The sequence below is a fragment of the Furipterus horrens genome, unplaced genomic scaffold (assembly GCF_987537825.1).
Source record: "Furipterus horrens unplaced genomic scaffold, mFurHor1.1.pri manual_scaffold_4, whole genome shotgun sequence".
NCBI lineage: Eukaryota > Metazoa > Chordata > Mammalia > Chiroptera > Furipteridae > Furipterus > Furipterus horrens.
Window position 1 is genome coordinate 195,511,239 of NW_028327174.1, and position 16,036 is coordinate 195,527,274.

Genomic DNA, 16,036 nt, shown 5'->3' on the forward strand with positions numbered 1-16,036 from the left:
CGGGGCAGGGGCCTCCCTGGGGGCCATGAGAATGAAGCAGCACCCCCTCCCCGACTCCATCCAGCCCACCCAACCCGACCACCTCTTGGTTCTCCCGCTCCTCCATCCTCCGGAGCCAGTGCTCTCCTCTCCAGCGGCAGCGACTACTCCTTCACCTGCAGGCAGGCACCTCTCTGACGGCTCCGGGGATCCAGGAAGCCCTGTGCGTGCAGAGGATGCTGGCGCGCTTGGGCCTGAGTCAGGGCTGCTCCTACAGACACGTGCAGGAGGAACTGGCCGCTTCACTCCCGCAGTTTCCTCTCTCCTGGGAGCTGCTGTCACACTGGGTTCTCTGATCCCCGAGGGCACCTGCCTCTGGGCGTGAACTTCCAGGTGTCCCCTGAACTTGTTCCTTCCTGGAGCCTGGGCGCCCTCAACACCATTGGCAGCCGGTGACCTGCAGCCCTGCTCCTTGAACCCAGCAGGCCTGTCACCAGCCCACCCTGATGCCCTGCTTGGGAGGGCAGGGGGCTGGGTTAGGCTCAGGCCCGAATGGGAACAGGCTTGGGAGTGGGTTATGGGTCAAACCTTCCTGACTGTCCCCCCAGCCCTGGCCTCTGTCTCTCCAGAAGGGGTGCTGAAGATGGCTGAGGCCTCCCTCCTTGCATCTTCCTCAAGGACACAGGGATGCCAGCCTTCTCCCTAAGAGTTTATTGAATGCACACAATTCTTCCTTGGGTTTGCAAGTTCAACCTGGCACATGAAAAGACAGCAGTGCCCCCAGCCCAGCCAGAAAGATCATGGGGTGGCCTGCCCTCATCCCAAGCAGGGTTCAGGGACCCACCTAGAATGGGTAGAACTGGGATCCATTTGGAAACACTTCAGTGTCCTGGAGGTACCCAAATGGCCCTATGTGACACCTCCCTGCCCCTTTCCAAGCAGCCAGAGAGCACTCCCCAGGGGCCATTGCTGCCTCATGAAGGGGCCCAGTCAGAGCAAACCTCAGGGCCAGGCCTTGGGTCCCTGACCCACCCAGGGCGAGGCCTCCCAGCCCCTCAGTCACCAACAAAGCTCTCTGGGGTTCTGGGGACCTCCAGGGACCCCTTGCTCCTTCAGATACCTCTGAGACTGTCTGACTATCCACAGATAGGAAATGAGAAATCAGGTCAAAATGCTCACAATTTCCTGCATGTCTCAATGGCTGTTTTCTTAAATGGTTGGCTCACATTTCAACTTGGTTTATTGAAACTAGTGAATTTCAAGATTCATCAAATCAATAAAGTAAAAAGGGAAAGATAAACAATAACAAAACCATTTCAATTTAGCTTTGGTGATGTTGGCCTCAGGAATTTCTTTGCTGGCGAGAATCAGAATTGCGAGGGGCCGGGAGGGGTTCTCCTCACCCTCCTGCCTGCAGGCCGCAAGAAGCCACCAGTCCACTCCATGGGCCTGGGGAAGGGGCTCAGCGCCCTGCTCCTCCCTGACCCAGGGAGTTCGGTGAATTGGGGCTGCTGCTCAGCTGTGCCCCTGCAGCCCACCAGACAAGAGGCTGCGCCCCGCTTGACAGAAACACAAGAGCAGGAGAACCTGTAAGGATCAAGGGAGAGGGTCAGACATGGTCTGACTCCAGCCTCTGATGCTCTCACATGAACCTGCAGCTATTTTTTTTGTCTGCAAATCGGAGTGGCTGGTACTCTCAGCCACCACGCTGGGCTGGCTGGGACTGGGTCTGGCCATCACAAGGGATCTCAAGGATCTCTCAGTCCCCAAATCCCTACCAAGCCAGAAACAGCTGCAGTTTGAGGTTGGGGGTGAAGACTCACCGAGAGCGGGTGTGCCTACCGCAAGAGAGGGTGGAAATGCCCCGCCAGGTAGACCCTACTTCTAACTCCAAACCGTGAGTGTTCAGTGCAGACAAGCTCACTCTGAGGGTACCACTGACACCTATGCCTGTCGAAGTGGGGTGCCCGGGGCCTGGCCAGTCAGGACAGAACAGGGCTCGGGAGGAGAGGCCTTGAGGAGCCTTCCAGAGGGGTCAGTAGGACTGGCCTGGGGTGATCACTGGCCCAGCTGACCTCTTTAGTGCAAAACCCAACAGGGATGCTGGGCAGGGGCGGTGGTAGGTGGGACGAGCGCCAGGAGCTGGGTCAGTTCCAGACCAGAACTGGTGCCTTTCTCCAGCGCTGAGACCTCAGACTGGCAGAGTGGAAGGGAGGGGGTGCGGCAGAGAGAGCCCCATCCCTTCCCACCAGCAGAGCCTGGGCGGAAACAGAGTGACAAGAAAAGAAGGGCTGGCTGGCCTTGGAGCCACAGCGGTGCCGGTGCGCGGCACCCATGCGCACCGCCCATGCGCGCCTCGGCCTCGGCAGCGCAGCCCTCGGCGCTCCGCTCACTCGAAGGTCTCCCACTGCTGCCTGAGCTGCTCCACGGAGCCTGGGGCCGGGGCCGGGGCCGGGGCCAGGCTCACATCTTCCTTGGTTTTCCGCAGCAAATCTTCAAAGGGGTCTCTGGCCTCTTGAGTAGCAGAGGGCTGCAGTGCTGGCTCCCGGCCCTGGGGGGGTCTGGGAGGAAGGAATGGAGGGTCTCCAGGCCTAAGGACCAGCCCCTGCTTGGCCTCAGCAGCCCTGGCACTTGAACGAACCAAGGGCAACGTTCGGATCCGTGAAGGGGCAACTGTTGGGGGGCCCAGTGGCTGCAGGGGGCTGGTGTGGGCGCCCATGGGCCCCTGGCCGAAGAGATTGGGCATGGAGAGGGCAGACAGGCTGGGCTGAGATCTGTGTGGGGCACAGAAGCCAGAGTTGGACAGCAGGAGGCTGGGGGCAAATGCGGGCGCCAGGGCAGCAGGAGGGGTCCCGAAAGGCCGGGCTGGTGTGGAGACCAGAGACATGGCAGGCAGTGCCGCTGGCACAGAGGGGACAAAGGGGTTGAGTGATGGCTGTGGAAATGGGGTGGGGGTCCCCACAGTGGGGAAGCTGAATTGGGGGGTAAATGGGGTGGCTACATTTGGGGCTGTAGGGCCTGGAAGAGGGGTACTGCCTGGCCAGGCTGTGCTGAGCGGGTCCAGGAGGGCCAGCAGGGCGTCACTGCCAGTGGCTGCAGCCCCTGGGGCCAGGCTGAGCGGCTGGAGCAGTTCGGTGGGACCTTGGGGGGCAGCACTGGGAAACGGGGCGGTGCGCCTTTCCCACTCAGCCTGCAGCCACTCTGAGGAGAGGTCGCCAAGGGCGGCACCAGCAGCCTGGAGCTTGGCTGGCCGGGCTGTGGGAGGTGGGGGCACGATGCCCAGCTCCGGGGTCTTCCTGCCCTGGGGCCGGGGAATGGTGATGCTTCCTGGAGTGGGGGTGGGCGCAGCCTCCTTGTCACCGAGGTTCAGGATGTTGTCCCAGTCCTGGGGCCCGTGGGGCAGGGCAGAGGAGTTCCCCAGCAAGGCTGAGGGCTTCTCGGGGGAGGTGGCCAGGGGCTTGCTGCAGATGGCCATGTCGTCTTGGCCCAGGCTCCAGAGCTTGTTGTACGGGTGAGTGAGCCTCAAGGCCGCCGGCATCCCGCGGATCCTCTCACTCCTGCCCAGGTCCAGCCTCTGTTGGAGGGAACAAGGGAGACAGTGACCACAGGCTGACCTGGGACAGACTGGAACGCAGCACATCCCGTCCCTCCGCCTCTTCAGTGTCCCCTGGGACTCAGAGCAGATGGGGGCTCAGCCCAGGTCACCAGCAGAGAGCCCACGTCTGTCTGGACTTGAAACCCAGGCTGTTCTGTGTGGCACAAAAGGTTTCAGAGAAAGCACTTATCTTTTATGCCAGGGTTGCCAAGTAGTTTTAGGAAAATGACTCTATTTATGGACTGTCTCCTGGCCAGGCCCTTTTGACTTTTTACAGCGTGTGGGCACGGTCCATCCCCTGTGAGCCCAGGAGGGCGAGTGAGGCTCAGGACCTGGGTGAGGCACCCTGGCTGTGGAGAAAACAGGACTGGGCTCAACTCCCCCACTCTGCACCTCCAAGCCCCATGGCCTGGGCCTCACCTCCCTTCTCTTCGGGGTGCCCATGAGTCAGTGGATATGTGGGAACTCTGTGAGTTGCCCAGTGTGACCCAGTCAGTAACCCCACTTGCAAGTGAAGGAACAGGCCCAGAGAGGGGATGTGACAGACTGCAAGTCGCAGTGGAAGATCCGTGGCTACATGCAATGATCCAGAACCCAGGAATTTTGATTGTGAGTCTCCCCAAGGAGGCTTCTCTGGTGGGGATGGAGCAACCCCACTTCCCCCAGGGGTCAAGGCTCTGCGTGAGGGCTTGGCTGGGGGTCCTGGGAGACAGGCCTGGAGCACCAGTCCACCTTTCTCTGATGCACAAATGGAAGTGGGGGCCGATTTCCATCACACCGGTCTAGCATCTTCTCCAGTGATCACTGAGAAGGGGTCTGGCCACTGGCCTTCCTGGCGGGGACTGCAGTCAGAGGAACCTGAGCATTGCTGAGGACTTTGGCAAAGTCACTGTCATGTGCGGAGGGTGGGTGGGGGTGGGGTGCTACTCAAGTGTGAAAGCCCCAGTCCCAGCAGGAGCCTGCCCCTGCCCCCACCATACCTGATAGTCAAAGGTCCCCGGCTGTTCCCTCAGGTCTTTGGGGGTTCGAAGGTCCTCCAAGCTCTTGGCCTGGCCCAGTGGCTGCAGTGGCACCTTCATATCCAGGCCACTGAAGAAATCTTCCAGGAGGTCAACGCTGGCTGCCCGGTCAGGCGGAGCTGGGGCAGGGCCCACAGGCTCCCTCGCTCGCTGCTCTGGGCTCTCTGCCTCGTCGCCTTCTGCGCTGTCTGACTCCATGAGTGTCCGATACGGCTGCGGCCTGGGAGGAGGCAGAGCAGGCTGGATTCTCCCACCCAGAGCCTCCGAGGGAGGAGCGAGCACCCCCCACCCCCCGCAACAACTTCCAGGTCTGGAGGATGGGTCACACCCAGGAGCCTGGGGACAGGAGTGTCTTCGGGTCTCCGAGTGCAGAAGTCTGGGCAGTGGCACTCTGATAGACCTGGGGCTAAATCTGGGTTCTGCAGCTCACTGTGGGCCCCTGGGCGAGTCACTTTGGCTCCAGCTTGCACTGGGGGACCCACTTAGTCTCATGCCACAGGACCCATCAGATAACTGGCTGGTGGGCTCACAAGCCTTTCACACAAGGCATGAGCTGAGGAGGGAACAGGCAGGCAGACTCATTCCTAAGCTGTGGCAGACAGGCCTTGCGAACAGCTTTTGAGATCTCAGTTGGGGAAACTCCCCAGGGTAGCTGCCCAGCACACCCAGGGATCCTCAGGGGCAGCCTGTGCTGACCTCAGTTCCAGCTCTGGTGGTGCTGTCTCCTGCTGTGGGACCTTAGGCATGTCACTTAACCTCTCTGAGCCTCGGTGGCTCCCCCACTCCTTGCAGGCAGTGGGGGACATCAGGTACGGCGCCTGGTACTCAGCGGGCATGCAGAGGCCAGCAGCTTTCTGTACGTTCATGCACCAGAACCTTCCAGCTGGACCCAGGCTCGGTGACAAAGCCCTCCTTCCTCACGAGCCTGAGCCCCGGGGCACCACTGCGCACATGGAGAGCTGGAGAGCAGGGCTGGATAAACCCTGACCTCTAGTGGAGCCTGGGCCAGAGCAGTGTCCCGCCTCTTCGAACCACAAGGCTGGGGTGGGCTGGGGCCTCTGGGTCAGGCAGAAACTGCCCAAGGCCGCCACCTGGCGGTCCCCGAGGCTCACTTGCGGGAACGAGGCAGCAGACAGTGGAAGAAGGCTCAGTGAACAACAGTCAGGACTCTTGGCCAGGACGCCACAAACCCGTAACATTTCAATGAAGCAACACGAGCAGCCCATGAAGTAGACTCACACTCCTACTTCACAGATGAGGAAACTGAAGCTCAGAGAGGCTAAGTAACTTACCTTATGTCACACAGCACTTGGCAAGAGGTGGAAATAGAAGCCAAGGAGGAGAGACTTTAAAAGTCCCTCACTTACTAAGCTGTCTGTACAAGGAATTAAAGCCCCTTTAACCAGGTCTGAACACAAAGAATGAGATAAAGAAAAGTCAGAGTGTTTCTTACACTTAAGAAAATAGGATTCATAAAAAATAACCCATTTTGTTGTAAGATGAGCCAGTTCCTTCGTAAACATGCATTTCAAAAGCCTGCACTTTTCATAGTCTTGGCTAAAGGAGTGAGCACTAGCCATTATTTAAATACTTAAGGCACCAATTAATTTAAAAAGAACATGGGACCTGCTAGATCTGTGATGGGGGAGTCCTTGGACAGCACCCACCACCTTCACATGCAAGGTGGTTTTAACTTGATACATGGCCAAACATTTCTTATTCCAATGGTTCTATCTTTAATTAATAGTAGAAATAATAACTGATACATTAAGCCTATGATATGATAGATGTTACTGCTGAGGAGAAAGCTAATTTTTAAAAGTTTTAAAAGAAAAATTTTAAAGAAAATGATTCACTGCACAGAAAAGGTGGCACGTGAAGCCTGGGCAGCACTGACTGAGCCGCCACTTTCTAAGTGAGGCGACCAGGGGCGGGTCAGCCTGCCTGTGGTCACAGGTGAGCTGGCGCCAGAAAGGGCCAGAGCCCTCTTGTCCTCCCGCTCCACCCCCAGGGTGCGGAAGCCAGGGCAGGGAGATGGAGGGGAAGAGTCCCCTCTTCTGCACACTGTTCATTCCCTTGGGGGTTCAGCGAAGGGCAGGTCCCTTCCCTTAAAGGCTCCCATTAAAAACATCACAACTGTTCACCACACACCAACGCTACAGCCCTTTGCTCAGTCCCAGCTGTGCAAAACGTTGGGTGGAGGGACAGCTGACAAAAAAGGGGAACTAGGAAAGCGTAATTTTGGGGGGGTGGCTGGATTGTGGTGAACCTTCTTTTTGTATTGCAATTCATAATCAGCCTGAGGCTTAGGCTACAGATCATAATAATAATTATTATTTTAAGGTCAGACAGATCAGTAAAATGTTTGGATATACCAGCATTAACATGAAGATTTCAGAGCAATAAGTTTTTCTTGTTTTAAACTTAAGATCTGACCCTCCATCTCCATGGCTTTCCCAGATGTGCTAAGGTGAAGGACTCAGGCATCCCTGACCAGCCTCACTGTGGCCACCCATCCCACTAACAGTCAAGGGCTTTCTCCCATATAAGGAATGGGGACCTGTGCTCCCGTCTCACACCATTAGAGTCCTGTCACTCTTAGCTCACCCCGCTGCCGCAGTCCCTGTGGGGCTTGTAGAACGACCACCCTGAGAAGAGGCACATGGAGGTGGCAGCCTGCACGCTGGCACTGGGGCACTGGAAGGCAGCAGCTCCAGACGCCCCCCCCCCAAACACAAGGGCAAACAACCTTGGCCCCCCGCCCCCCAAGGCCCTGGGGAGTCACCAGGCTCCGCTCAGGAAAATGGAAGAAGGAAGGAGACCATTCAAAGGGAGCGGAGAAGAAAAAGCTTTCGGTGAAGCCAGCGCTCGGGCCCTCTTCCCGCTGGCATTCATCGTCAGAGGAGTCCTCGGAGAGGAAGACCGCGTAGTGTCGCAAGGGCTTTACCAGGCTGGGGCAGAGGGAGACAAGAGAGAAGAGAACAGTTACGAGGTGCCTTCAGAAGTCCATGCGGGGGTGGGGAGGAGGCCCCTGGCCGAGGCTGGAGGGTGCATTAGGCCCCAGGGGAAGGAAGCCGGTCCCAAACAGAAAAGAGTCTTACACACACGATCCAGTCACCTATGCCTGATAATTCCTCCCGTTTAGAGAACCCTAAGAGCAGCCAAGCATTACGCACGAAGATGTTCACCGCTGCTATGTTCATAAAATTAAAACACGGAACCACCCAGATTTCCGGCACAAGGAAGCTGCTGAAGTGAATTATGTACTGTTGGCTGAATGTTGTCCTTCTGGTAACTACAATGTTTATAAAGAAAAACCAAAAAAGTCAGGACGCAGAATGGCAATTCTACTTCACTCTCTCATCGATGGGTGTCTAAATGTCTACAAAAGTTAGTGGGAGCACGGTGATTTCCCTCCTGCCTCTTTCTATTTTTCTGTGTCTTCTATGTTTTCTACAATGTGCGTATCTATTTCAATAACCAGGAAAAAATAAGGAAGTCGAGGAAGAAAGTGAGCCCTGTGGAACTACGTGGAAGAACGCTCACGAGAGGGCCCTATTCTGATGAGCGGCCACTCTCTGGCGGCTTCCTCAGATGCCTCTTCAGAGAGTCTTTTTCATCTGTGATGTGGAAATTAAATATTCATTGTTATAAAAAATACATCTCGCTTGTCAGCCACCTGTGAGCTCCACCTCTATAAACACAAACACTCACACAGCCCAGAGAAACTCCATGCCAGCTCCTATGAATTATACACGGAGCAGGGCCCGTGAGAGGCCTGTGCTCAGAGAGGGAGCTGGACCGGTCAGGCCTCGGTTCAAATCCCGGCCCTGCGGCTGATGCTCGGGCCCCTGGCTGGGAGCAGGCTGTCCACGCCACCATCCTGTCCAGCAGGTGGGGCACATGCTGAGGACCTCCGGGCCGATGGTGAAGTTTGGGGAGAAGGTGTGCAGGAGATGTTGGGTGCCTGAAGGGGGCTATCTCCTATCCCTCCACCCCAGCCACAACAGTCTCCTTTCTTTGCTTTACGTGATGCAATTCTGTTCAGGTTTCTTTTCCCCCAGGAGAAAGCAGCACGGGAACACGGGAACAGCACAGGACCACGACTGGCCGGTAAGTGAGCTGTCCCGGGGGGGCGGGAGAGTGGCGTGCGGCCGGTCGCAGCTACGGTCTGCCGCCCTGTAGAAGCAGCGCCGCCAGGGCTGCGGGGCTCCTGAGCACTCTCACACCTGAACCCCCGCACTTCCTCGCATCCTCCCCGGATCAGCCAGCCAGATTTTCCTCCTACTGAAGTGGAGGTCGAGGGACAGAGAGGGAAAGCCACTTGCTCAGGGTCGCACGCAAGGAGGTGGCTGGTCACAGCACTCCACCCCTCTCCCAGGTTGCCCAGGTGGAGCATTTGCCTCTGGCCTCAGGCAGGCGGGAAGGTTTCATTTGCAGAACAGGACAAGGCTGCCTGGCTCCTCCATGTCCACCGGGACGTAAAACAAAGCGCAGCAGAAGGGCCACTCCACACAGACACCGGAATGCTGTTCTGAGTCACAAACCCGACCTCGTCCCTCTCCTGCCTGCTTAATGCCTGTGACTCTGCTGCTCCGCAACTCAACTCCCTGGCAGTCTGTTGTGTGGTGAGTAAGCCCACGGAGCAAAGCGTCAGGAATAATAACGTTCAGACATCTGTGGAACAGCAGACTGGGTGGGCAGGGCTGCAGAGCGGCACCGCTGAGTCCGTACCCCAAGCAGGGCAGACCCGGCTCGTCCCTCCACACCGCCTGCCTGCCGTCTTTGCCTGGTGCACTTACTGCCTGCGTCTCTGTCCTGAAGACTCAGCCGAATGGCACTCTTAGAAAGCCTTCCTGGCGTTCCCAGCTGCAGTTTTCTCCCTAGATGGCTAGCTTCTCCTCCGGCTGCGTGTTTTACCGCTTCATTGCTACCATTTAACCTCCTGCAATTCTATGTCTGAGCTGAGCTCAAGGGCAGGGCCTGGCTCATGCTCCTCTTCATCCCCACCTGGGCACAGCATCAGCACAATGAACGTCTGCTGATCGAATGAATGGAAGCCCATGCGCCAGGGAGACAAGGCGCCCCCCTCCCATTTCACCCATCTTCCTGGAGCCCCAACACAGCAGGTGTCCCTTTCACCACCCTGTGGCTGCAGTATAAAAGTGTCCCTTCTCTGCCCTGGCTGGGTGGCTCAGTTGGTTGGAGCATCATCCCTCACACCAAAAGGCTGCGGTTTGATCCCGGTCAGACCACGTACCTAGGTTGCAGGTTCTATCCCCAGTTGGGGCATATATGAGAAGCAGCCAATTGATGTTTCTCTCTCTCTCAAATCAATAAACATATCTTTGGGTGTGGATTTAAAAAAAGTGTGCCTTCTCTGAGTTCCCCATCTGTCCTTTGAGATGCTGAGACCCGTACAATAGGGCCACATTAGCGGGTGTGGGGCAGGTGGGAGTCTCAGAAAAAGGTTTCACATAATGTCCACATGTAGGCACTGTGCCAGGGGCTTTGCATAGTTTATTTCTGCCCCCCTCCCAACAGCCTAGCAGGAGGTCTCAATATACTGATTTGATAAGAGGATGAGACTGCCACTAGTCCATCTGTCTATCCCACACCCAGCCAAGAGGCACTTCCCTGGTGCCTGTTGTGAGCAGACCCAGTGCTAGCTGAGCACCAGGAGTCAATAGCAGAGGAGAGAGACGTGACCGAGTGACCCAGCCGGGAAGAGATGAGTAGTGATTCCAGTCCAGGACCCTCCCTCTCCTGTCCCCCGGGCTGGTGGTAGGCGTCTGTGAGGGGGACATGCACCCCTGCTTGGGTCAAGCTGAATGAGGCACTTGGAGGCCCTCAGATGCGTCGTGGGTGCCTTCCCAACACGCATCCAAGCACGGCCCCCTCCCCTGGCTTTGACAAGAAGGCAGAGGTCACAGCTAGGCACATGAACCGAATGCCACCAAATCTGCTAGGAATGTTGGGATTCATGTGAGAGCAAAGAGCCTTTGTATTGGACCGGACCCTGACTCCATCAGCTCACGTCACTGTCAAAATCCAGTGCCTCCCCCAACTGGCTGTCACAGAATGGGGCTGGGGGTGGGGCTTGGAGGAGGGGAGACCCCCGGTGTCCAGCTCACTCTCCAGCCGGCTCTTCTGTGAGACCTTTTTCAGGTGCAGGCTCTGGGCCACATGGATGACATTGAGGACACTGGCAGTAGTTACAAGTGTTGAGCTAAACGCTGTTGGCACAGTCTCTCATTAATTCCTGTCGCCTCCTCATTTTGCAGATAAAGAAGCCAAGGCCCAGAGAGAGGCAGTCTCTTGCCCAGTGTCACACAGCAACTAAAGGTAGACCCGGGAATCTGCATTTCCCTGACTCTAAAGCACTTTGTGATCCCGCCTCCTCAGTTTTGTGGACCTGAAACAATGAAATAAGGGTTAGGGTGTTTCCCTTTCCACTTTCAATAAAAGGTGAGATTTCAAAATAAACTTATTTAAATTCAGCTGCTCATGTTCTCCCATGAAACATACAGTCAGATATTTGTCAGAGATAAAGGATGAACCATCGAAAATGTCCAGGTTTAAATTTTTTATTAGCTTAAGGCAGAATATGAAAAAAAAAAAAAAGTACCTCTTCCCTCATTAACCCAATTCAGTGACTACCCTGCAGTCTGCCACCCACCACTTGCCTGGGTTTTATTATACACAAATTGCTGTCTGTGAGCAGGCAGGTCACGGCGAACTTGGCTACCCGGCGAGGGCTGCCGGAGTCTCGGGGAGAAAGAAAGGCCCGCTGTCCATCACTGTTCAGGCCCCATCATCCCCCACGGCGGCCCCCGCCCCTGCCCACCTCATCTCGGCGCACAGTCCCATGCAGATGACTTCCCGAACCCTTTCTAATGTTTGGTTTAACGTGTCGCCGGTTAGCGCGCGCGTGTGACAGTGGTGACAGGCGCGGCTGTTCCTTTTTAAATACCATGTCAGAGACGCGGCGTCAGGAGCGGGGACGTGCTCTGCGGCTCTCTGCCGTGCCGGGATCGCACGGGCTTATTTTTTAATGAGGAAGATCTGCATCTCGAGAGTTTTTTTCATGTGTCACATCGCGTGGACAAATCAGCAGCACATCACGCTGGCCCAAAATGAAATGCTGACAAATGTAGATATTTCAAATTTAATTGACATTTAAATGTACTTGAGATAAAGAAGGGGAAAAAAATCAGCAAGGACTTGGTCTCCAGAGGTAACGAGGGAGCTGGTGATCATTTTCTAAAGGATCATTTCTCCCCAGCACAAAGGCTCTTTACTTTGTAAATGTCACGGCCGCTCTGGTGACCCCTGGTTACGTGGCTTCTGCGGGGCTGATGAGCAGGAACAGGCCCCAGGACGAGGCCAGGTCCTACCTCCCCAGTGGATGGCTGTCCAGCCAGCTTTCCACCATCCCCCAACGTCGCAGCCAGACGACCTCAGGAAAGTCATCTACTTTCTATGAACCTCAATTTCTTATCTGCAAAATGGGAAGTCTGCAGCCCTCTTGATTGTCTTATCATAAAATCCGAATGAAATGTTTGTAAAGGGCTTTGTAGAACACCCAGTGCATAGTGAACAGTCAATTACCGTCCATACGCCATATTCATCTGCCAACAAACAGGTTCTGTGCAGGGTCTTGCCTAGGTGTTCAAGGATGAATAGGGTGGCTCCTGCCTTCAAAGACCTTCCCAGTTAAGGCTACTGGTCCCCAGATGGGCCTTTCACAGCACATCAGAGTCATCTGAGAGGGCCCTGCCACAGCCTCCCTCCCCACCGGGACGCAGGGTCAACACTCCAGACCACGCCGCAGCACGTACACAGGCTAACAAACAGATAAGGGCTCTGAAGCAGGCCAGAGGGTCTCTGGGGGAACCAGCTCAGTGTAGGACCCACGGAGGAAGCTCCAGAACTGCACTGCAGCTATTCCTCCTGTGACAGATATGCTGGATGCAGGACCTTTGCACTCAGTTGTCTGGGAACATCTACCTGAAAACGATAATGTGAGAGTCACTGCTGTAATGAGTCATGATCACCAATGTGAGGGTGTCTTCCTGGCAGAAGAACTGGTCTAAGTGTGAGGCCAGGTCCTTCCCACCCCATTGGGGGTTTGCTCTGCCAGGAGGCAGCGGTTGGAATGTACCTGTCTCACTGGAGAGGTGACATGGGGGCTGGGCTTTTAATTGTGGGCATGGCAGAGGCTGCACAACGGCCTAGTGGTGCTTCTGTGGAGAAGCGGGCACAGGGAGCTAGGGCGGGGGTGGAACTGCATGGCGCTGTGTGGTGCAGGGCCTTGAACCTGCATGAGGACACGGCCATGTGCAAGACGAGGGGTGAGGGGAGAGCTGGGAGGGCAGCAGGGAGGCCTTCCTGGCTGGGCCCTGATCTCTGCTCTTGGGTTGGCCCTGTTCTTTACCTTTACAACCTTCGTCCACTTATTTATCAACTTGCATGTTCATTCATTCATTCCTTCTTTTAACAAAAATCACTAGTGTCAATTTCACATGTCCACACCCATGGCCTGGATGCCCTGAGAAGTCCTTCCCAGGCCACCAGAGGACATCCACGTAGGCAGAGAAGCCCAAGCACAGGGCGTGGGCCTTGCCCCGCTTTCCCACTCTTCAGGCTCTTTGGTGGAGGGAAGATGGGGTGGGACACCTCAGGGCACTTTCCCTACCTGAAAGAAAAACTGTGAAGAACAACTGTCCCCCACTCAGAAGATGGCCTCTGCCTGCCGAGAGCCCGAGTCCTTTCTGGCAGCAGCGGGGGAGTTGGGGGTGGGGCGGGGCATCAGGTGAGAAAGCAGTGGCCTCGGATGTAGGACCCAGCCGATCAGGTGCATGTCCTAGACCCAGGTGATTCCACTTGGGTGTTAGAGCCTTGGTTCCCTTGTGGCTGAACGGGGGACAATGCCTTCACTGTGATGACTTTGGGGAGCAGGGGAGGTTAAACAAGACGACACGTGTGAAAGGGCTGGGCCTGAAACAGGCATTTGAGAAAAGGTGATGTGGCATCGCTAGTCATCAGTAACGTCTTGAGGATGGAGCATCTTTTCCTGGGGCTTCCTGAGGGCGTGGTTTTTCAGCTGGAACTCACTCCCCCCGACTGTGACAGCTCCTGGGGAAGGTCCCTCTCTTCGAGTGGCAGGCAGTGTGGTTGGAGACGAGGGGCCTGGGTGCTCCTGGGCTTCTACCCATCCCTGGGGGCTCCTCAGTAGCTCCTGCTTTTCCAGTCTGGGCTCAGGCTCCATGTCTGGCTTCTGGCTCCACTCTGTCCCCAGGGCTTGGACTCACTGTGGGCGGGGGAGGAGGCCCGAATCAGGTCAGGAGCGTCTCGCCTTGCTAACTAGGCCTCTGGCCTTCTGCTCAGTGTTCGGACTCCTGGACATTCAGAGTGGGTCCTGGCAACCTGCCAGGGGATAGTACCCAGACAGCTGCCCCTGCCTCCTGGGGTCCAGGATGGCATCTTGAAGACTTGTTCCTGGGGCTGATTGCAGTTTCTGGGTTTTAGAGGGCCAGGGCAGAGGAGGTGCTTGTAGCTTCATAGTCATACCTGGCACACAGTAAGTGCTCTTTACACACATGTGGTTAACTGGTACCCCTGCCCCACCTCCAGGGTGCGGGGCAGTAATTCCTTTGTTCATCTGTTCAGTAAACATCCCTGAGCAGAGGCCTGGGCTAGGCTCTGGCCCGGCGGGGGCTGAAGGACACGTAGCTCTGCATGCGAGGTGACCTCCATCACACTGAAGGTCAGTGCTACACCAGCGGAAGCCCAGGGAACAGTGCGTGTGGGAAGGGGCAGCGTCGGGGGGTGACGGGGGTGCCAGACTGCTGAGGCTGTAGCAGCGGTTGCAGATGGCAGAAGGGGAGACTGGCTAGCTTAGGACGCCAGTGTGGCTCCTGGGGCAGGTTCCCCAGTCATGTTCCTTGGCACGTTAATAGGCATCGTGTTTAAAAATGAAGGACAAGGAGACTTGCCCAGGGTCTGGCCCAGGTCTGTCAGATGCTGAAACCCCCCTCGTGCACCAGTCCAGCATCCCTGCCGAGCTCACGGACCACACCCCAGGCCAACTCTGGGCCAGGGAGGGGAAGGGGCTCTCTGCCTGTCGCCGGCTGTGATCCACCGCTGAGGCCGTGCTGAGCCCAGGTCTCCGGGAGACGGGGGCGGAGCAGCATATATCACCTCATCTTTGTCCAGAGCACCTGGCAACCGGCCTGAACAACAGATACACCTGCAAAGGTTCTCAGACCCGGTCTTTGAGCAGAGCTCTCACTAAATGCTCTGGCAGCTCTTCTGATATTATTTTAATCTTCTGCACTTTGGATGCTGGGGTCACGCACTGTGACTCGGATGACCAGACTCGCCGATTCCTAAGCAGCGTGGGCTGGCCATTTAGTGGACAGCCTGTCTGCCCAGCCAGCACAACCTATAGAACTTATCTTTGGCCAGAAGGATTTCTAACCCCAGCCACACATTCCTCTGAGTCCCCCAAGTCCAGATTCCCAGGGATCCCACAGTTCTGGTGGGAGGATAAAGTGGTACAAGTCTTTTAGAAAGTAATTTAGCAATATGGAGTAAAAATCTGCCTCTGTTACTGGTTTAGGGTACGGACTGCGGAGTTAGAGAGACATATTTTAAAGCTTGGCTCTGCCACTAACTAGCAGTGTAACCAAGAGCAGTGACAACCTCTCAGACCTGTTACTTCTACAAAACAGGGCTAATGATACCTAACCCCACAGATTTTTCATGAGGATTCAGTGAAACGGTGGATATAAAGTGCTTACATGTGGGTTGTGGTTAATGGTAGCTGTTAACCATTTCATTTCTTTTTAAAATATTTTATTTATTTATTATTAGGGAGAGGGGAAGGGAGGGAGAAAGAGAGGAAGAGAAACATCTTATCAGTTGCCTCTCACACGCTCCCAACTGGGGACCTGGCTCGAAACTGGGAATTGAACCGGCGACCTTTGGTTCACAGGCCAGTGCTCAATCCACTGAGCCATACCAGCCAGGGCCATTTTGTTTGTTATAATGATATAAAGTAAGAAAATGAATCACTCTGGCACTTTTCTATATCAGTGAAAGCCTGGAACAATCTGCAGACCCAGTGTGAAGGGTGTGACGAGGTAGGCACGCACATACACATGACGGGACCTTCCGCCATCAGCCACAACAGGGGCTACAATGACATGAGGTCAGTTGGGAGGACGGGCTACTTCAAGGAAGCTGCAGGTCTGCACACAAATACAGGAAGAGGACTGCCAGGGAATCTGCAGGGAAGCTAGTAAGTGGTTGAAGTTGTGGGATTCAGAATAAAATTGTCTCTTCCCTAACTTCCAGATTGTCTATAACGCTGTTGGGTTATTTTTACAAATAAGCAAAATTATTTTAAAAGAGCATATTCTGTGTGGATCTGACCAGA

The 16,036-nt window shown here is 55.6% G+C and overlaps 1 protein-coding gene across 4 annotated transcripts in view; it reads right to left on the minus strand.

The window, feature by feature from the left end:
- Window positions 1-2,314: 2,314 nt before the first annotated feature.
- The window catches only part of DENND1A (DENN domain containing 1A), a 481,014-nt gene continuing 467,292 nt past the window's right edge, over window positions 2,315-16,036 (minus strand). For 3 of the 4 annotated variants that reach the window (XM_090274703.1, XM_090274702.1, XM_090274704.1), the window contains 3 exons: window positions 7,416-7,544; window positions 4,555-4,813; window positions 2,315-3,553 (listed from right to left, as the gene is read on the minus strand). In XM_090274703.1, coding sequence (XP_090130829.1) covers window positions 2,369-3,553; window positions 4,555-4,813; window positions 7,416-7,544 — 1,573 coding nt within the window. In that variant the 3' untranslated portion in view covers window positions 2,315-2,368. The remainder of the gene's footprint in view (window positions 3,554-4,554; window positions 4,814-7,415; window positions 7,545-16,036) is intronic. The other variant, XM_090274705.1, reaches the window with a different exon arrangement.